This window comes from Camponotus floridanus, unplaced genomic scaffold (assembly GCF_003227725.1).
Source record: "Camponotus floridanus strain SB8 unplaced genomic scaffold, Cflo_v7.5 scaffold22, whole genome shotgun sequence".
Classification (NCBI taxonomy): Eukaryota; Metazoa; Arthropoda; class Insecta; order Hymenoptera; family Formicidae; genus Camponotus; species Camponotus floridanus.
Genome location: NW_020229348.1, coordinates 1579532 through 1601789, shown reverse-complemented (window position 1 = coordinate 1601789; position 22258 = coordinate 1579532). Strand labels below are relative to the sequence as shown.

The 22258-nt window shown below is 38.4% G+C and overlaps 1 protein-coding gene across 3 annotated transcripts in view; it reads right to left on the bottom strand.

Annotated features, from left to right (window-relative positions):
* Positions 1-22258, bottom strand: part of LOC105252745 (homeotic protein spalt-major) — a 65159-nt gene that overhangs the window by 8871 nt on the left and 34030 nt on the right. For all 3 annotated transcript variants that reach the window (XM_011260299.3, XM_011260306.3, XM_011260313.3), the window contains exon 2: positions 312-3740. In XM_011260299.3, the coding sequence (XP_011258601.2) occupies positions 312-3740 (3429 nt within the window). The remainder of the gene's footprint in view (positions 1-311; positions 3741-22258) is intronic.

Here is a 22258-nt window from a genome sequence, read left to right as displayed (position 1 = left end):
AAATAATGATGCAGACATACAAAAAAAAGATAAAGAGATATCAAAAGATGATTGTTATAATAAAATTAATAAGAAAAATAAAAAAGTCATATAACGGGAAAGTAGGAGTGCTAGGTCCGGCTACACCGCAAAGAGGATGTCGGCATGAGACATGGATAAGCCAAATATGTCATCACACACGGAAGGAGGTATAGTGGAATGCGATTTTGGACTCGGTAATTCGTAGCAAGATGGAATCGTGTGATCATCGGACAGCGGGAAAAGGTGTAGCAGGAACCGCAGCTCGCTGATTCTGATGACTTGGAGCCTACCTGCTGGCCCTCCGACAGCTAGACCGAGTGGATTGTAAGTCGATGATGCGGCTAATACAGCTGAGGTGGTTAGCGAGGCTAGAGGTCCACTGCCGGGAGCGCTTCCCGGGTTGACCGCACTCATCGACGTGACGCTATTTATGTTGGACGTGCCTGGCGTGCTGGTAGTGGGTGCGGACGAGACTGCTTGCAACAATCCAGCAAACATGCTGAAGGGATGCGACGGATGATGCGTCGGTGCAGTCTGGGACGGTGGCGGCAGCGGCGGCGGTGTCGGCGACGTGGAAGCCACCGACGCCGGAGTGGACGAAGCGCGAGGTGTCAAATCAAGCGGGGCACCGGACATGGGCGAGCTGTCGCTTTTTTCGCTACCATTGTATCGGTGAAAGGACGGCGGCGATCTGGCTGCATTCGCAATCGTGGTCGTCGCGATCGTCGTCGTGATGGTCTTTACTTGGTTTTCGAGAGCCGCCAAAGAAGTTGAAAACATGGGAAGTATCATGTCTCTATGTTCGGTCTCCTCGTTTTCATGCTCTTGCTCTTTCTCAATCTCGACACTATGTCTATCGCGATTCATCTCACACCTATCGTCGTCTTCTCTGCGATCCTGCTCCTCGTCATCCTGATCTTCCATCTCCTCGCTATGCTCTTCCATAAATCTTTGCCTTTGTTGCTGAGATTCGTCCTTCAAATCGACGTCATTTTCGTGCGATTGTTGCTCAATAGTCGGCTGCCTAGATCCAGGGAATCCTAAGGTAAAGCTAGCACTGGTCGGATGCATTGGTGCAAATCCTTGCGGAAAAAAGGAAAGCTGAGGTTGAGGATAACAACCCGGAAACTCATTTACTTCTGCGGCTTGAATTTGCTCTGGACTGAGATCGGTAGGTTCGCCGGTGTGAAGGCGTATATGCTGCTGAAGTACGAGAGCGTTCGTGAACTTCTTGTGACATACCGGGCACTGATGTAACACTCTTAGCGGTGGCTTAGCCCTATGCACTCCCATGTGAGTTTTTAAATTACCCTTTGTGGTAAATGCGCGACCACAGATCTTGCACTTGAATGGACGTTCCCCTGTATGAGTGCGATAATGCATTAATAACGCACTTTTGCACGAGAGTACTCTATGACAAACGATGCACTGATTAGGATCGCTCAGTTTGTGCTCGATATTGTCGACTAGTTGCTGCAATTTAGATGTCTCCGAAGTTTTCGTTATCTCAATCAGGCTTTCCCAGGAATTATCGTTGCTACCTGGCCGCGGTAACAAGCTGGAATAAATCGCTGGATCTTTAGCCGGATCGATCATCTCGTTTGCGGAGACGGTCGGCGTCTGCGCAGCTGTAGAAACCACCGAAAGATGAGGAGGTATTTGATGATGAGCCGGGGCGCTTGGGAATAGAATCCCGGCAAAGGACGTCTGAAGACTACCGCTACTCGCGCTACTACTAGCTGGAGATGCTCCGGGATATGCCATCATCTGTTGGGGCAAACGATTGATCGTACCCTTACCGGAGAGGTTCTCCGGTTGCTCTTCTGTTTCTTCATCTATTTCCATTTCCCCATCGCCCTCTAGCCGTCCACTGATCTTGCTATCCATACTACAATCCTCATATGTTTGCGGCTGAAACGACGGGTTCACCAAGGATGAAGGTGAATTTAGAGATCGCCTCGTAGTCTCTTCAAAATCCTCACAGTCTTCCGTTTCCACAGGTTCGTCCGTCTCTTCGGGCTCTCTCTTCGGGGTTATGCGTCCAGTGTCTTCCTGGCTCATCGGTCGGTGCTGATACTGGTCCTGTCCAGGCGATCTTTGCTCGAGTTTTATCTCCTCTCTCTGCTCGAGTTGTTGCTTTTGTTGTTGTTGTTGTTGTTGTTGATGATTGTCGTGAAAGGAATGATGAGAGTTCGATATAGCAGCGGGGGAAGTAGGAGACATTGGCGGGGCAGCGGTTACGGGTTTACTAAGGTTTTCCGGCACATCCTGATCGTCCCGGTGATTAATAACCGGTAATCGGCAAAGGATCATGCCAGGCGAAGTGAGACTGAGAGGTAAAGGCGGCTGTGGTGGTAGGAAACTGTGCTCCCTACGTGCCGGATGACACGAGGGATGATGAATGGAGAGAGGCGGCGGCGGCGGGGATATCGGCCGTTGCCCGGAAGCAATTTGTTGCAAGAGGGGCGGATGGTATTTGTCTAGATGTTCTGGAACGGGATTCGGATTCATCTTTACGTGTGGAAACTTGGCCGTATGCCTCTGAAAGTGGACCTTCAGGTTGCCCTTGGTGGTGAATCGGCTGCCGCAGACGTTGCACTTAAAGGGTCGCTCACCTGTATGGGATCGTATGTGGATCTGTAGCGCTGAATCGCTGCCGAAGACCTTGCCACAGAAGCGACATCGATGCTTGAAGAAGGGCTCGCCTCGACCGCCGCTCGTTTTCGAATCGTAAGGTGAGAGCCGTGAGCCTTTACTGCCTCTAAACGCAAGCTCATCGGCCAGATTGTTAGCCAATAGACCTTGACTCGCGTTGTCCAACACCTCCTGAGCACGTTTTTGCAGCATCTCCAGCGTGTTCGGTTCGTGAAGCGGCGGTGGATCGTTGTTCGTTATGATCGACGCGGCGAGAGAAGAGCTGATCGAGCAAAGCGGCGGCATTTGATGCGACAGCGAGATTTGACTACTGGTAGTCGTAGCGGTAGTCGATGTAGTGCCGGATGAAGACAGAGGTAGATTCAATGAAGAGGCACTACTCGTCGAGGTGGGTCGTTCTTGAAGTATATTCGGCGTCAGTGGCGCTGGTGATGAATGATGGTGACTCGGTGGCCGGGAAGTAGGTGGTGATGTGAGACTCGACAATGGTTTCGGATGGATGATGGGAGATGACGAAGCCTCCTTGCTATCGGCCGGCTCTATCGATGACGGTTGCGCTACCGGCTGCTTTTGAGTGATCGATAATTGTTGCTGAAGCTGGCTGATAAACTGCAGCTGGAGTACCTGTTGATGCTGAAGATTATACAGCGTACTTTGTAGAAAGGCCAAATCCTGTAATGCCGCGTCGCTATCGACTCCACCAGCGAGGGCGGTGGCAGCAAACTGCGCGACCGCAACTTTCGTATTTTGAAGGGCCTCGAGAGTGACATGACTAGTTCCGGCAGGTGGAAATATTCCAGCAGAGGTTGAGCCACTCCCGACAAAACTATTGTTGTTTTCCGCGTCCTGTCGATGGCGAATCTGTTTTCGCGAACCCTCCTCGTCCTCGTATTGCTCGTCTTGCTCGTCGCCGCCGTCCTCTTCGTCCTCGCCCAACGGATCGTCGGCATCCTTATCGTCCTCGTCGCCCTGATGAGATCTCGCCGCGGTGAGATCCACGGCTTCCTCACCTCCTGCCCCACCACCGCTTTCCTCACCATCTGATATGAAGTCATTTTCTTCACCTGCAACATAACGACGAAAAATCATAAATAACAAAGTTATTTTCTCTTTATATTGTTAATTGAATATAGTAATAAATATGTAATGCTCGAAATGATGCCAAAAGATCAAAAATAAATTTAATTTAAAAAAATAACGCTACTCTTCAAAGTAGATCGTTTCTGAGGCAAATAAGGCATTAGAGACGCTAATGATGAATGATATTAACTCAGTGGTCGAAAAAATATATCCTTCGGATCGTTAATATACCCTTCGAATGATTGACGACGTCTGCTTACTATCCGTGTTATTAATCTATAAAAGGGAGATTAAATTCTCATAACTCATATTTTTATCCATGTATCTTATTTTCCAATTTTGGATAATTCTATATATATAAATATATGCTTATTAATATTTATTTCTATATATGCATACTAACGTAACAGTTCCAATAATTCTGATACGATGAAAGACGCAGCTAAATCATTTAGGTTATCATACAAAAGTATTTTTTTTTCCTTGCGTAATCGTAGTGGATATGTTATATTCCATTTTGCACACGATATTTTAAGATCTATCTTCTCTTCACGCATTCTACAATTTCGAAAATGCACCAATTGTCAAGTCCTAAATCAAACAAATGAAAAAATAAAAAACGAATTAATAGGTAAACATAAAGATAAATTACAAATTAAGTAAATATTAAATTTCACAATTTCAATATTCATTATAGAATATTTCTTTTCCAATTTTTTCGAGTCAGAGATATAAAATTTCGAGAAAACTAATTTTTATTTTGCTTTTTATTTTATCGAGATGATTAATTATTATTCTCAACTTTTTTGAACAATTCCCTTTATCTAAATTATACCAAAATATTTTTAAAAATATTTTACATATTATTTTAATATATTATAGTATTATTTTTATTATTACTTGTATTACTAGTACGTATTTTTTATTTCTCTGACTCAAAATATGTATAAAATATATATAAAATATATGAGTTTCACCAAAATTAGAGAGAAAATTTTTATATTGAATGTTTACCGTAATGTAACATGTAGATCCTAGTAGTATAAGAATGATTATTAAACTTGCTCAAACATGTACGAACGCAGAAGAAATACAAACTGATCAGAATTGTTCAGAAATTTTCGACTAACACGTTACTAAGACGTTTCCCCTCCATAGTGTTACCATAAATAAGAAATTATGTACAAAGATATTTCTTTGAACTATGAAAATTTCAAAATTGACCAATTGTAAAGATTTCTTCTTCGTTCCGATTGGCCTGTCAGCCAAGAAAGCCCTAAGAGTCAAAAGCCGCACCCCAGGAGATACTCATTTTTCACACCCACACATTTTCCCACATTCTCAGAATGTCAACGTGACTTTCCATTACCGTCGGCATATTACCCCCCGTTACGATTATGATATAAAGAAGGCGGTCTGATTTATAAATCAGAGAGAGAAGAAGGCGGCGCTTGTGCGAACCACTCACCGTCGGGTTATTAATTATTATCCAGTGCGCGCCGAGTCTCTACCGTCGTGCTGTCGAGCTGATTTCGATTTGTGATACCAATGTATATATCCTCACGTTTCACCCTCCTGTTCTCCAAATGTTCCCCAACCGGATGGCGCAGAATCGTGGCACCGATTTGCGCTCGCCGCGGCGAACAATAGATTGCAATCATTTTGCGCGCGATGAATTGCGGATACAAGAGCGATTCCGACAACAAACTGCATCCGGTTGTATCGGTCGTTTTCGTTGTAATTTGAAATGATAACGTGACGAAATTACGCGACAATCGATGTCGCACATGACCTTTGTTAAATTTTCACAATCGAGATCCATCGCGATTTTTTCTACGGTATCATCTCGTTGCAAGTGCGCACTTGTTAAAATTTTTTCGTGCTTCGAAGACAAAGCATTTAGGAAAAGAATTCGAAACAAAAATTGCAAAATTTTAAATAATTAAATAGTGATATTATATATGTATATTTTAACATTCCGTTATTTCGTAGGATTAAAAAAATTCAAAAACATGACAAAACTTCTTAATGAAGAAAAGTTTAATCATATCACTTTGAAAATATTTCGATATTAATTATGAAAGGACGTATTAAAAAAAAATGAAAATTTCTAATTAAAACTCAAGGTTTCACCAATTCCAAAAATATTCGGCTTTCCTGGGAGTTCGTATATATTTTGCTTTTTTTCGCACCGATGGCTAAATTGTCCGAAAGACATAACGTGTCCATGTTGGTCGTACATTTTATTGTCATAAATTTTATCGGAACAAAGGCATGTCGCTGGGTGTGGTCGTTGGAGCTTTCAGTTACGAGTATAGAGCCTCTCAATAGATTATCCGCGATATCTATAAACTAGATTTAATTCGATTATGTTATATCAAGCAAGATTATCAGAGTATGTCCCTGAACGTGTATTACGATTAATTATAATTAATTAGACTCATTGCTCGGAACTAGTTGCATTGGCAGAATTTATATTACATAGATGTGCGTTTTTCTTTCATAAATTTTGCAATGCAGTTTCAAATATTACATCTATTGCTTTCTCTTCCAATTCTATTTTAATTCTGCAATAAATTCTATTTATTTAAACAGATTTAAAAAAAAAACAGATAAAAAAATCTTTTTATACGTCCATATTTTTTTTTCGTTTAATATATCTATAATAGAATTACCTTCGCGAGTACATTTTTTGAAATCTTTATATTAATGTTCCCTCTTATCTATTCATTCAAATTATCTCGATTTTGATATTTTTGATCTACAAATAAATTTGTTAATACGTCAAGACGCATAATTTTATATAGAACAATGTGTAAAAAAGTTTTGATGCGATTACACTTACATATCTTATTGTTAAAATAATTTTATGTAACTCAAAATATTCAGTAAATAATATCCTTTTTTCTAAAAAAAAAAAAAAGAAAAATTTAATATTTTGGTCATTTTCGAATTTATTCACCCCTCATATTTTAATAATATCAAGAAAAAAAGTTTAAATAAAAATACACAGTAGAATTATATCTTTTTATAAAAAATTCATATTGCGATATCAACAATATGTAAAATTAAACTATTCGCTTGGATTGTACAGAAAATGCACGAAACGTATTATTCGTAAACGTTAGAAGACTTTAATAAAAAAACATCTTTCACAAATTAATATAATACTTTTGAATGAAATTACAATTTAGTTACAATTGAATTTTCCTATGGAAGATAGATAGCTTAATTTTCAGTTTAATGCGTTTCCTAGTAATAGCAACAAATAAAAAATGACAAAAAGGAAATGACGTGCAAAGAATATCTTTGTGCTGCTAAATCATGTTTCCAGATTTAAAAAAGAAAGCATAGAAAATTTTCATTAAGAAAGCAAATCACTCATACAATAAAATAGTATTGTAAGTAACATATTGATGTATGTTTTTACCAAAAATCTATGATTTATAGTTACATAAATAAGAAACTCATATATATTTGTTTAATGGTTCTTAAAGTTTTGAGTTTTTTAAAAAGATAAATTGTATGACATATATCTTGCTAATGATTTTTGTAAAGAAATATGTCTAAGGATCTTTTTGTCCTTCCAGATCTTTGTCCGTTTGTTATACATACAATAGAGTATTATTTCGTAGATGCATGTTTAAAATCTTTATATGTTAGTTATAAATCTTTATATTATCTTCTTTTACGCCCTCATTATTTTTGACACGTTCGATCTATAAATAAATTTGTTTATAATATTCTATTGATTATTATTGTTTTATTTTAAATAAGAAGATGGCTGTTTTCATGCTGTTAACTTCTAGTCTTCCCATTATTCCTTCTGGAGTCATTTGCGATGGAAAATGCGGATCACATGTCAGATGAAAGGAATTCTTACTTGCGTGTCTCTTTCGCCGAGTACAAGGTCGAGGCTGTCGGACACGAAGCGAGTTGATCGATAAGAGCAATGACTGAAGAATCAATGTAGGTCGTTGCTCTTCTCTCGATTTCGAATTACATCGCGAAGTCGCGGCGAATCGATGGCGAACATGAAGATCTTGTATTCGGGTCAGTCTCGTTTAACAAACAATAAGTTAACAGTGGTGAGCGAAGATAAAATGAACCGACGAAGAAGAGAGAGAGAAAGAGAAAGAAGGAAGCGATGAGGAAAAGGAGATACTGAGAGAGAGAGAGAGAGAGAGAGAGAGAGAGAGAGAGAGAGAGAGAAACAGGAGGGAGAAGAGAGGGCACGAAGGTACCGAGAGGGAGAAAGTGAAAAGGGGAACCGAGTGCGGGGGAGCGAGTGAGGGTGAACCAAGGGAAATTGCATATGGCGCCTCCCGATTGGCTCGCACCTGTCTCCTCGGACCGCCTTCCTTCAACCCCGATCGCGCGCGCGGTGTGCCTACGTACATAATATGCTTTCTTGCTCGTTGTATAGAGTAACGTGGCCTATCGGGACGCGTGTATGCAACGCCGCACACTTCCTCACAGGTGCAGCGAGTACTGTGCGCCAAGGTGTTACGGAGCCGTGTAATGAACCACCACCACCATTGCCGCCACCACCACCGCTCTACCATCACCGTCTCGGTACTGTACCACCATCGCCGACGTCGCTTCACTCCCACTCTCTCCACCACCGAAGAAGCTCGCCGAGTCGTTGGTGAAGTAGGGAGCCGGAACTAAGTGGGGGCGAGTTGCGGCGGAAGGCTCTCTTCGTCTCGGATGTGCGTGATAAGGACGGACGATAGTATATATTATACTTTTGTACAGACCGCTCTCTCTCTTCTCTCTGTGCTCGTGCGTGAAGGAGAAGGACGCAGGGAAAGGGTGGTAGGCAGGCATATAACCGCGGTTACACACAGTTAATCCATCTCCGAGTAGACACTAAAGCGCAAGATGGAAGTCTCCTTCCATTGCGATTGCCATATTTGCAAAGGTAGAGGCATACCATGCGCCCTAGTCTTGATCATCGATCGATGGTGTTCTTAGTAAGTTATGGAGCATGATCGATGTAAATCACAGTAGTTATATAAAATTATATGTGCTATATATCGGAAAGATTGTATTTATCGTATCAAGAAATATCCTTGGATCTATACAGGCTTTTATTTTATTTTTTTTTATATAAAATGGGCTAAACTCTTACAATACCCTGAAAAGAAGGAAAACAGAGAGGATAACAAAGATAATAAAATATTAACAAAATTAATCTGGAGATAATAATATCCTAGAAATAAATAAATATAAAAGTAATAGTGAAAGATATTTGAAAAAATAAATGTTACTGTTTTTATAATTATTTAATTTTAAAATTACTGTTCTCGTATGATGAATAATGAGGTATTTTAAAAAAGGAAAAAACATGATGATTATTTAATTTAATATCTATTTCACATCTTTGGAGGCAATTTTTATGCAGAAAAAAAGATGATTAAAATTTAAAAGATTATATTTCAGAAAGCTAAATTTAAATTTTTATTAAATTTATATAAGTTGTTACTTATAAAGATGATAAATAAATAAAAATTTTAAAAGAATCCTATATAAATAAAAAAGATGTTTTAGGCATCATAGTTTCTTCTATCAACAAGAATGTAATTATCAATCTGTCGCATCAAATTTGTAATTTAATTGCTTCATTACTTCATTACATGTATTTTTTTTACACACTTGATCAAATATTTAACTTTCTAAATTTCCACTAAATTTAAATCACTGTTATAATCATTCAAGACTACGCCAGAGTCTTTCGAGCTACAGCATAGTAAGAATTATTGCAAACTTAGCGCGTATTTGTTGGGTGATCGGTAACGCGTTAACCGTGTCCGAGCTTTGTTATCTTTGGGCAGGAAAGAGCCTGTCCTAAGGCCGAACCAGCCATCCTTTAAAAAAATAAAAAAAAAAGATCGTTCGACGAGCATGAAGTAATAAAGAACTGCCGGTGCAAAGGAACGGAGCGAGAATAGCAGGAGAACCCGAACTCCGGATGACTGGGCAGAGAGAGAAGAGGCGATGGGGGAGGGAGAGAGATACTCTCGAAGATCGTTCAGCGACCTGTTAAGTAACCTGCAGATTTACAGGGCCTTATCTTATCGTCTGACCGGGCACTGTACACCGTCTCGCGGCAGCGTTTATTTATTCCTCCGCGAATAAATAAAGAAGGGCGATCGATGCTCGCGAGAGAGCTGATCCTCCCGGTACAAGCCGATATGGATCCCGATTCGAAAAGTATTTCTGCACCCCGTTCGCGAATAGATCACCAAACGGACGGATAACGGAGGGTGGAAGGGACGGAGGGAGGTCGGTCGGGAAGGGGGAAAACCGTGGGCATGTCATACGCGAAGGCCTTATCTTTGCTCCGGACGGAATCATGATCGTTTCTCGCGGCCGCGCGAGAGATACACCCCTCTGAGAGCCCGCCAATTCACGAGATACAACGCTACGTGTGAGAGGGTTTTAATGTTACCGGATCCAAGCATCGACGCTCGCCGCAAATTTATCGTTATTTGTAAATCCCGGCTTCGAACGCGGCGCGTCCGACACCCGAGCCCTCTTCCTTAGCGCCTTCCTTAGCCCTCCTCTCTCGCACCACTTTGTCTTATATTTATCAGTTCAATAATTCAGATTTTTTTAATCGTCGAATCTTTAAATATTCTTTAATATTTGCGCCATTAAAGAAATTTGGAATCGATAAATTAAACTATATGAGAAGACAATATAATATTTTTTATTAAAACCCATAGATCTAAAAGTATCTCTCTTCTTATGAGATTTATACAAGGATTTATAGGTATTCTCTCTCTTTTTCAGTATTTTTCTTAGCATGACGTTAAACAGCGTGACATTTTATGTTTTCCGTCAAATTAAATTACTAAATAAAGTTTTCATTGATCTCGAAGGCAAAATTGGATAACGTATAAAATTGGATAAAGTATAAAATTTAAATGACGCTCCCGTTATTGTCCTACGTGTTACGGAGTTATCAGGTATGCGTGTCCGATTCTGTCATGAGGCAGAATCTTGCGCCGCTTATTAAGAGGAGCCTCTGGCAGGCTTGATCCTTTTTTTATGACGTTGCTTTTATGACGACAACCGCGAGCCACTCCGTAATAATCATAATAATCATCACGGTAATAACGAGGGTGAAAAGGAAAGAAGGGTGAGACATGAGGAAGCGCGAGATGAATATTCGAGACAACGAGGGAGGAAGAAGCGAGATGAGAGAAAGAGAGAGAGAGAAGCCAAAGGCGTGCGTTTTAACTGCAAGCTGATGCGTTTGCGTGCGTGCGAGCATTATAGCCACACGTTGGGATCTACTCTCTCTTTACGGCGAATTATTATTTAAATGCTTCGGGGCGCTTCTCGTAACCCGCTCGTCGTCTCTCATCTTCTTCCGGTGAGGCTGTAAAAGGACGCCTCTCGCTATCCGTGAAAATCGCGATTGACACGAGGTTCTCGTGATATTGGAACGTTGAGTTCGCGATGTCTAATTGAGTCGATCAATGGCCGAATCAAATTGTACGCACTAATAATTAAATATAAATCATTTAATTTCGAGTAATGACAATGGAAGATATTTCAGGAGAATTTTATTTATATTTGATTTTATTATGTCTGGTTTTATGATCTCAGTATCGATTTTTTTATTTATCAAGGATGGTGAAATAAAGAAATTAATAAATCAACTATCATGATATTTAATAATATCGTGATTTTAAGTTTTAATCACATATATACATTTACTAATCGGAATTTCAATTATTTTAATGCGATAGGTATTTAATCTTTTACAAACACATCGTAATTTATCTGATTTATTCAAAATCTAAATGTATACGTACAGTCGATTTATAAATAATCAAATAACATTTTCGTTTTTTTACATATTTATATTATATTTATATTATTTTTATAAAACATAATATACATATTTATATTTTTATTTGTAGTTTTATTGTGCTTAATAAACACTTTCATATTCATATATTTATTATTATATTTCTACTTCTTAATTTTTTCATTTTCCTTAAAATCTCTTTAATGTAATTAATCTTAATTATTATTCTGAAAAGCATACTTTTCGATTATCGATTATTTGTTATAAAAATCCATCACGTTAAATTACCATGCAAAAAATCTGGTTAAATATTAAACATATGATCGAATTTTTACGATAAGCATAATCCATGTACATATATTATTTCCCCTATCAATATCCTCTATTCACTATTTAATTTTCGAATTCAAACAAACTTGATCACATTAACCGGCCCGTTAATAATGTAAAACACCTCGTTTTGAGAAAATGATACGGCAGATACGCGTTTATCGTTTTTTATTTTACGTTATTGGAAACGAAATCCAGCGCGTCCGAAGTGCAACCTAACGAGAACTTTAGACGCGGTTAAGTATATTGGAGACGCGACATGGTGGTGATTCGTTACGCCGGTTACAGGTATACATATACATATATAAAGAAAGAGATACGGCCGAACCATTTAGTTAACCTAATCTTCGTCTGGCCAGGTGAGACTCTTAGGGGAGGAGGCTGCACGAGGGGTATCTGCCATTGCGTGGCAGCGCACGTGAACATTGTTCTGAACGCAATTTAAAGCGGCTTGACCAGCCGGGTCAATCTGGCAGCACTAATGCACCGCCAACCTCATGCCTATATAATAAACTACCTAAGTGAGAGTCTTGAGAAAATCGATCATCGGTACTGCCCGGTATTTATGAGGAGGATTTGTGAGATTGAAGATTGCGAAGTATGCAACATATGCATGCGAATGATGCTCACTCTCTGTTCGCTCCTTTGCTCCTTCTTCACCCCAGAGTTCTTCGAGATAATCAAACTCATGATACACGATTTTTTTTACCGAGATTTTAATCTTAGAGACATGATAATTATAAGATATCGTAAAAGTCGTTTTAATAATTTTATTATTAGCGCTTTTTTTTAATTTCAGTATAATCAAGCGACTCGTGAATTATTGCTATTTTTATCGTCGGACGTAAAATAAATCCAGCAAATGCGACGTCTGAGCGCGTTTGACAGCCGAGATCACACGAAATTTATTATTATTGACGATATTTATTTTGAAGGAAACTATTATTATTCACGGCATGCGATGTATGCGTATTATATATGTATATATTATATATATACATACATCTCATCTAATGGTTTCAAGTATCGTTTATGATGGTCGGTGAAGTGGCAATTAAATTGTTTCCGCGGGCTAACACACGAACATAACGGTCAACGATTCGTCCATTATTTCCACAGGGGTTGTTCGCCTCAAAGAGATAAATTCGCTTCCGGAAGCATCAAAAATCGATTATCTTTTATTAAAGTAAATTATAATTGAAACAAGATACTTTAGTTTATTGTATAAATATATACTGTTTCAAATACTTTGCATTTTTTCTATAGATTTAACAAGTGCTTTGAAGCAAACTTTTTTAATATTTTTTATATTAAAATTTGTCTTTTATTTTTTTCATTTTTTCCAAAATAATTAAAATAAATTCGAGATTCAAAAATATCTTGTGTACCATAAATATGTATATATTATTTTTTTCCAAGAGGTAGTTTTCTATTGGAATAAAATTCTGCCACAACCAAAAATGTTTGCATCTTGGAAAAGAAAGTATTTTCGAATTTATGAATCTATAAATTTGTCTTTGATCTTTCTCCACTTTTTTCAAAATAATTAAAATATATTCTAAAAATTAGGAGATATGATTCAAAGGCATTTTATATACCTATGTGTGTATTACTATACATATACTATGGAAAACGAATAAATAGAATGAATGGGAAGATAATTATCTGGGTTGGCGAGATACATGAATCATCGCTCATGGACATTGCCAATAGAGTAATGAAACTTTTTATCGAAGAGGAGAAGTGAAATAAATTTTTCTAATCGTTATACATCGATTCATGCATTTCTTCCGAAATAGGAACAATATATTTTTCTCCATTAAATATCTATTTTTACATATATTTGTTCACTTATTTCTTTCAAACGAGAACAATATTTCTTTCTTTCTAAAAGTCTATCATAAATTTGCAATAGAGTAATTAGCATACTGTATTTTTAATTAATCAACTTTATTATTAATTGTATTAACAATACAATGTTCGTATGAAATAAATTCGAGATGCTCTGTGCTATTTGAAAACTATTTGAAAATTTAGTTATTCAATGTGTAGATGTATTTTTAAGTGCTATTTTGTATAGATTTATAAATATATACTGTATGTATATACTGTACGTATATGCTGTATGTATATGCTGTATGTATATGCTATATGTGTATGTATATACTGTACTATATATACTGTATGTATATGCTATATGTGTATAATATGGTATGACAATTAAGGAAAAAAAAATAAAAATATAATTTCAAATAATATTAATAATTTTTTCTCTTTTTTTCCAATTTTTATAAAATTTCGAAATTAAATCATAGTATTTTTAGCTAACGTCTATATGTTTAGAATTACTATTGCATGTATTTTCCACGTCGTACGTAAATAAATAGCTTCATAATAAGAACGTTCAGCTAGCTGTGTCGCGTTAAATGTTTCACATTGCACGCGCAGCCAAATGAACTATTTAAAGTTGGCTAGAGCTGGAAATAAATCTCTACGATATGACAACACATCTATCGGATTTTCAGAGAAACTATCCGCGTGTTACTTAATATTCTCTTCTATTTTACAAGCGAAACTTGCACCTCTGTTAAGCTAGCAGAACTAAATTAGCAAAATCAATCATCACATTATTTACCTATTTTATACTAATTTGTACCATTAATAATAATTTTGTACCCTATGCACAATTTCGAAAAAAATCATGACACTGCCACCTTAATATTAAATCAGCAGGACCACAATAAAAAAAAACAAAAAAAGAAAATCAAGTACAGAAATATAACGGACTGAATTTCTACTAATTTGTACCATAAAAGAAAACTTAATATATTCATCCCTTCTGCTTCAAACAACCCCCAATTGATTTTATCAGTCAAGAATAAAGTACTCGTTCCGATTAGCAGAATTAATCGCTTCTTGCACATTCGACGTGGCATAATTTGTACTACCAAAATATAAAGTTGTAGATTTTTTTTTTGTACCCTCGCCGATTATTCAAAAACTACCCCGACCGGGACTGATGAAGGTCGGGGGTAGTTTTTGAATAATCGGCGAGGGTACAAAATCCACAACTTTATATTTTGGAAACTTGCACTTCTTTAGTTTCATCTTTATATCCTTAAATTTTTGTTTTGCTTAAAAAAGCGGAGATATTTGAAGCACATGAGATTAAGAATATTATACGTGGCTTTTCATAATACATTACCGTCAATTATTTTTATACTATCTCTCGATTGCGCACTTAATTCCATTTAACGCATTTTAGAATTTGGCAAAGTTGCGATAATTTGCGATATAATGCGTCATCTCTCTCACACATACACATACAAATCATTTCTGTACGGAAAACATATACATCGAAAAATAATTTAGCATAAGCTTCCATAATCGAGCGAAGAATTAAACCTTCCATAAAAGAGAGAAATGTGATGCGCGCAGAATGGCTGAAAAACCGACTTAACTGACGTATAGCCGGTCGAAGCGTTAATCGTCGCTTATTGTGTCGCCAAACGAGCGCTTAAAATTTGGTCGAGACCGGGGATAAATCTATCTGATGACCATATATACATACATACACACACACACATATATTTATATATATATATATATATATATATATATACATAGATATAGGAAACATCCCCCAAAGGAAATGCTGGAGCGCACGCGCACAATATTCTACCTTGTTATATGTATAATAGAGGCACGAACGCGTGGGCGTTGATTATTGCTGGAAAAAGGGAGGGGGTGGAGCGGAAAGAGCACGAATGTATCGTCGGGGAGGCATTATCCCATTTTCCTGAGGGTCATATAAAATATTCGCGCGGTCCATATGTGGAGCCCGTGCCCGGCACGGGGCGCAGGTAGGATCGTCGGGAAGGATGGCTGGACAAGCGCTGGAATAATGGGGAATAATGGTGAAAAGCCCGAAGGACTTTATCAATGGGAATTGGCGGCCGTGCGTCCTTCTAATGGGCACGGGCACCCTCGACGATGCTGGACAATGCACCGGGAGAGCCGATGGTCAGCGCCGGTCTCGTTTCTCTCTCGCTCTTGCTCTTTTTCTTCTCTCTCTCTCTCTCTTTCTCTCTGGTCGACGTCATCGTCCTCGTCGTTGCCACGTTCCGTGCCTCTGCCCTTCTCTCTTCCTCGATGGTCAACGAGTGTCAGTCTCTCGCGCACATGCAGCTGCCTCCAAAGTGCAGACACCCCCGCAGCTGCTGTCGCCTTCTCATAGGCGACCGCTCGTCCTTCTCGCTCTCTTTGGTCTCGACACTTGGCTCCTCTCTTTCCTCGTCCGTCTCTTTTTCGCTTCTCGGCCAACTGACCAGCAGACTGCCGCCCACGCTCCTGTGGTCGACACAATACTGGAGCATCGGTTATCTGCCCGTTCAACGCGTCGTTCTCGCGACATTCGACCTGGCCATTCCGCGTCGGTGACCAAGGTCCTCGCATTTGATATAAGCGAAATTCGATTTCATTGCCTTGGGTGGCTTTTATGACGCGTCCGTCAGAAATATGTCTCCTTCAATGTCTTCGTTACGTAGCGATGGACCTTTTCTGGCCGCGAAATGTCATCTCGCACATTCATTAGTTTTTCATTATCAATTTGTGCCAATAAGTTAATTCAACAGAAATAAACATGTCAGAATTTATGAATTAATGCAAATATAAAAATATGTTAAAGAAAAGGATATTTTATATTATATTTATTATATCAATAGTCGACTATTATGTATATTGCAGACATAAACTCTTATGTATATTGCAGACATAAACTCTTTAAAAATATTTTCTAATTAAATACATGGAGAAGCTTATATATAAATATTATATTTGTTTATTAATAAAATATTAGGCCATTTGCCTTTAATATAGCTTCAATTCTCTTTGAAACAGAGTTATGCCATTTTTGAGAATCTCTAGTAGAATATTTTCCCATTCTTCTATCGAATAATGTCATTTTTCAAAATGATAACATACTTATACACATAGTTCAAAAAGTTCAATCTTAATTTTAACAGCATCCAAATGAACTTCAACATCTTCTCTGGCGGCATAATTATTAATTTAAATATCATCGAATCACATGGGCAGTTTTGGAAAAGAGAATGAGAAATAGTTTCCTCCTCCAATATTTCTGAAGCAATTGGCAGATATTTTGATAAAATAATGGAACAATATTCCATTGGAGACTATTCAAAAAATGATTCTATTCCAAGGAGAATTGAAGCTGTATTAAAAATAAAGTGGCTTTATTAATGAACAAATATAATGTATTTTTCAAATCAATGTTCATTTTGTCTATCCTCAGTATATATATATATATATATATATATATATATATATATATATATATAAAGAGAGAGAAACATAAATAGCAATCGGATGCGGGTGTGACGTTTCGCGCGGTCGAAACGTGAGAGACGTCGAAATCATGCCGGCGACGGCGCCCTTAGGGACAGAAAACAAAACGTTTGTACGTCTAGAGGGACTCTAAAGTCGTGGCGGGTGATACGCCGCATCGCGTAAGAGGAAGTCACCGGGCGCGGGGAGTCTCCGTGTGTCTTGACGGGGGTGCGCGACGCGTGCGTGAATTTCTTTCAGGGGTGGAGACGCACCAAGGTAGATTATGTCGCCCACGTGCCAAGGGAAGCCAGCTGCTTATCTGCTTCGCTCCCTCTCGACGCTCCGCCGCCGAGATCAATCACTCCAGGACGGAACGTATCGTCCGGGAATCTTCGGAGCGACAAGGAACTGCCGGCTTTGAGCCATCTATTAGGCGCCGTAACACGGGCATCATTGGCAATCATCGCTGATTGAACGCGATCATCTGCTTCTGGATATATTTGGGGAGCGAAAAAGCCATTGAAAAAGTCACCTCGCGCACCGTGTTTTGCCCTCGATATTCGATCGGGCGAAATGATGCTCCAACGCCACGACGAAAATGCAACTCTATCGCTAATAGAATTACCTCGGAATTGAATTGGACATTCTCGTGTTTTTAAAATGCCGGATTAATTACTACTCCATCTAATGGCGTTACGTTACTCGCTCGCGCGAGCGATTCTTTGCGGGCAAATATATGTATGTATAGGGAAACGCGTAGCTCTCTCTGTGCTGGAGTAATTAGCAGTCGAACGCGAAAACTCGAGGCGCGCAAAATCAATTAATTCTTGGCCTAACGCGATACCTCTTCATTAAGAGAGGTGCTTTGTACAAATACTTGGCAAACGTATTTACATCACCGTGGCTTCAGTCGCGAATTTAACGTACGTCTCAATCGCTAGAGCATCGAGCAAATTCGTGTCTGGCAGTCTTTCGAACGAGCGCATGGAAGTCCGTGCGTTTGAAGAATTAATCGCACCTACGAGCAAGGGTCGGTCGTCAAAGAAGGGGCAATGTATTATGGGGAGAAAACGAATAGGCCGAGAAGCCAGTTTCGATCGCATTAACTATGATGTTCACGCTACGGTCCGACGTGAAATAATAGGGTGTTTGCGATCGATCGAATCAGGTCTCTGGATTAATTTGGATTTTAAGTCGTTGGAATCTAATTACCAATAATCATCGTAGAAAAAAATCAAAATTCACAGCACGATCCAAGTTTATATCTTTATATCTTTCGTACACTGAGAAAAAAATCTGGTTGTATCAATTAGAATTCTGGTAGATTGAATCAATATGTCTGTTGGAAAATGGACGAACCAGAATTCTTGTAGGAATTATCAGATGAATCTGATTAATTTCTTCCTGTTACATTTACCAAATTTTCTGATTAATAATACTAAACCACCAGCACCAAATCATCTAAAATTTTTTCCATCTAATCTCAAAAGTCTGTTCAATATTCTGAATTCCAACAAGATTATTAGATAAATTCAATCCAGATTATTGAATAAATTATTTTAAATTTAGTTTGCTGGAAATTAAACTGATAAACAGTGATGCAAGAAGAGGATGCAGCTCAAACACATACAGAGAGTCTTCTTTCTGGCACTACTGTTCGTAAGAGAAAAAAAATATACTTTGGAATTAATGTTAATACTAGTTCTTTATATACATTTCCATAACAAATATTGAATACGAGTTAAATTAAGAAGCAAGCAATTAATTAATGTAACAAGAAATTTTATAGATCCAACCAGAAAATACTAACCAAATCCTTATAGTAAAATCTATTAAACGTTCTAGTTATAAAAAATCGAGTCTTACCATGATAACTAGAAATTCTTGTTTGATTTAACCAAAATGCCTTCAATCATACGTCTTGTTGGTACAGTCAAACGATTTTTTTCGTGTACGTAAAAATATAATAAAAAAGATGCGAGTATAATATTTTGCATGGAATAACGGCGTCTGGACAGCGTGATGAGAATTCTCACGTGAGGCGTGTTCATGATTGAAATGCAGGTCGCATTAGTGCATTCTGAAAAGAACCCGCATGAAGGAAGGTGGATTACACGGGCAAAGGCGGATCAGACACGGATGTAGTCCGTAGACGTTTCTCCTTACTTAAGTACGATATCCGCAAACGGTGTAACAGTATTCCCGTAAAGTCGTGTAAAAGTAGAATAGACACAGCAAAAGAGGGAGAGGGAGAGCACAGGTCGAGGGTGGAAGAAAGAAAGCGAGAGGAAGGTGGCGCGTGCCCAACACCCTACTTCAGTTTCAGGGGCGTAACACCCATAAATAAATAGGGCTTCCGTTTTCAGTTCCATTCCTCGCTGCCCTCCAGACGCTCTCACCGACACGGATATTAATGTGCGCATATGCGTCTGTGATGGAGAAGAGAGAGAGTGAGAGAGAGAGAGAGAGAGAGAGAGAGAAGCTCTTGCCGCACACGTACGCGATACGTACAGTTTCGACCCGATCGTTTCGTATTTTTAGGACGTCGGTAGCGCGTGGAACTTTTACATATTTCAGGAAAAAGCGGCTTTCCCAGAGACGGAGCCTCTTGTCTATGGGGTTCTATCAATAGCAAACGCGGAAACTTGCTCGTTCTTCGTTATGAAGCCTCTCCAGATCTGTGAAATCTCTTTCCGGTTTGACAAAATCTCTAAATACTAAGGCACTCTCAGCTTATGTTAGTCGAGATATGCGGGGAAATTTAAAGGCTGTTATTAATGTTACCATCTTGCACACTTGATAACATAATATCTATCCGTATTAATTGCTCCAATTGAAGATTTAATTTAAAGTCATTATTTTATTAAAAGTCATATATACATGTCATAATCATACAACTACAGTTCATGACCAATAAAAATGGATACATCGCATAAATATATCATGGATTAATTAATGGGGCAATTAATATATATAATTTGGTATTAAAAGAAATAAATATTGTCACACATACTTGATATTGAAGATGATATTTTTGCGAGATCGCATTTTACAAGACGCACGAGATTCATATCTCAACCAGTTTGCGATTACAAAGTGTTGCAATATCGCCAAGAAGCCCACCCTTTCTAAGCGCTGTGCATGCGAAAGCTCTGGTCTTTGATTTACTCGTGACGTTTAAGTTATATGGCGACAAGTATGAATGAGCCATTAAGCCCCGGAAATTTCGCGGTGTGTAAAGACTAGTCACTATCCCGGTTATTTATCTAAATTGCACGACTCGTTGGTTACGCGTGCATTATCATAAACGCGCTGTAAAATTTCATAAAAAAAAAGAAGGAAAAATTCACGAGTGGCTTAATCCTCGCGCATGCTCGTTCGAGTATCCTCTGACGATTTTTTAGATAAATCTCCGTGTATTTAATTCCGCCTATCTAATCCCCTTTAATGTACACGTCGCTCTCGAGAGCGACTCGATTTCCATTCAATGGAAAGATGGTGTAAAGATCTATTTGGGTTAGCCGCTGGAAAAATGGCGGATACAGTGCCGCTAGCACGATGTAATTGTGTTGTCGATGCCCGATAAAAATGTTCTCACGGAAGTCACTAATCTTATTGATGCGCCATTGTAAATTCCTCGTGAATTGCGAGAGATGTAAATCCGACCGGTAAATATATAGTCTAAATATATATATATATATGTACCATGATGGTGTGAATGTATCGAGTATTTATAATTCTAGAAATATATAATTCATCGTATATAATTATACATATTTATTTTGTTGATTAATTTATCGATTAATCGGCGGTGGTATTTGCAAATCGCAAATAGATTTCGAGCAATCATAAAATATAATCAAATACAATACAAAAATATTACATTATATACAATATAAAGGTTTGTAATATTTCTGACAAAAATACTATAAAGACAATTTAATGATGTAGTAAGAAAAGAGGGATTTTTTAATAATTATAAATTAAATATTGCCACGGATGTAACAATAATTTTATTTATTGCGAAAAATCTGTGAAAATTCTCTTTTATTACTTATAAATCATATGCAATGAAACACTCGACGATAGGTTTCGTTACTTCACATGTTTGATGTAGGGATCATTTTATTGGCCAGTTTTATTATACGATGCTAAAACTTTCTAAGAGGATATATACGAGAAAACTAAGGAGATATGTACGTGGATTTCTCGCAAAATAAAATGGTAAGCAACATTAATAACTGCAATCGCATAATAGCATGCCAGCTGAACAATGACTTTACAAGTGCGAGTTTCACGTTCGAAAACCAGAAGATCTTATTTCGAGAATATCTCTTTTACATTCTTTATTAGAGGTGAATTAACTTAGATAATAATTGTATAGTTTATTTAATGTCATTTAATCACATTATTTTTTGGACACAAAATTATTAGAAAACATTGTTATTAAATTACATTACTATTTTATTGGTATTTAAATTGTTTAACGACGTCTATACGTTTAGAATCTTCCTTGGAAGCTCTTCCTTCATACGATACATGTTTCACATCATGCAACAAAATAACGAAGACCTTAACGAAGACTTGTATCGAAATCCCAATAGAAATTCTCACGAGTGAGTGAACTGTCGCGCGTTTTCCTTCCCCCTCCTCTTTCTCTCTCTCTCTTTCTCTTTTGCCTGATTACACATATGCGTGCATTTTTTAGTCCTCCCGTGTCCCTCTCGTTCGCACCGCGGCTCGCGGTGACAAAAGCGCAACGATAGCGAACGTAAACCGTTATGAACGTGGGCGTCAGACTAAATATACCGATGTAAATATCCATTCGTAGCTTATAAGAGGGTGCGCATCGGATGTGCCACGCTCGTGGAAAAATGCGTTAAGCGAACGAAGAGTCAAGACGTTCCCTCCCCTCCCTCCTTCCCTTTTCTCCCCTTTCCATTACGCGTCGCGACGTCTTCTCCGAGAATCCCCGATCGCGCCAGATGCACGATACTC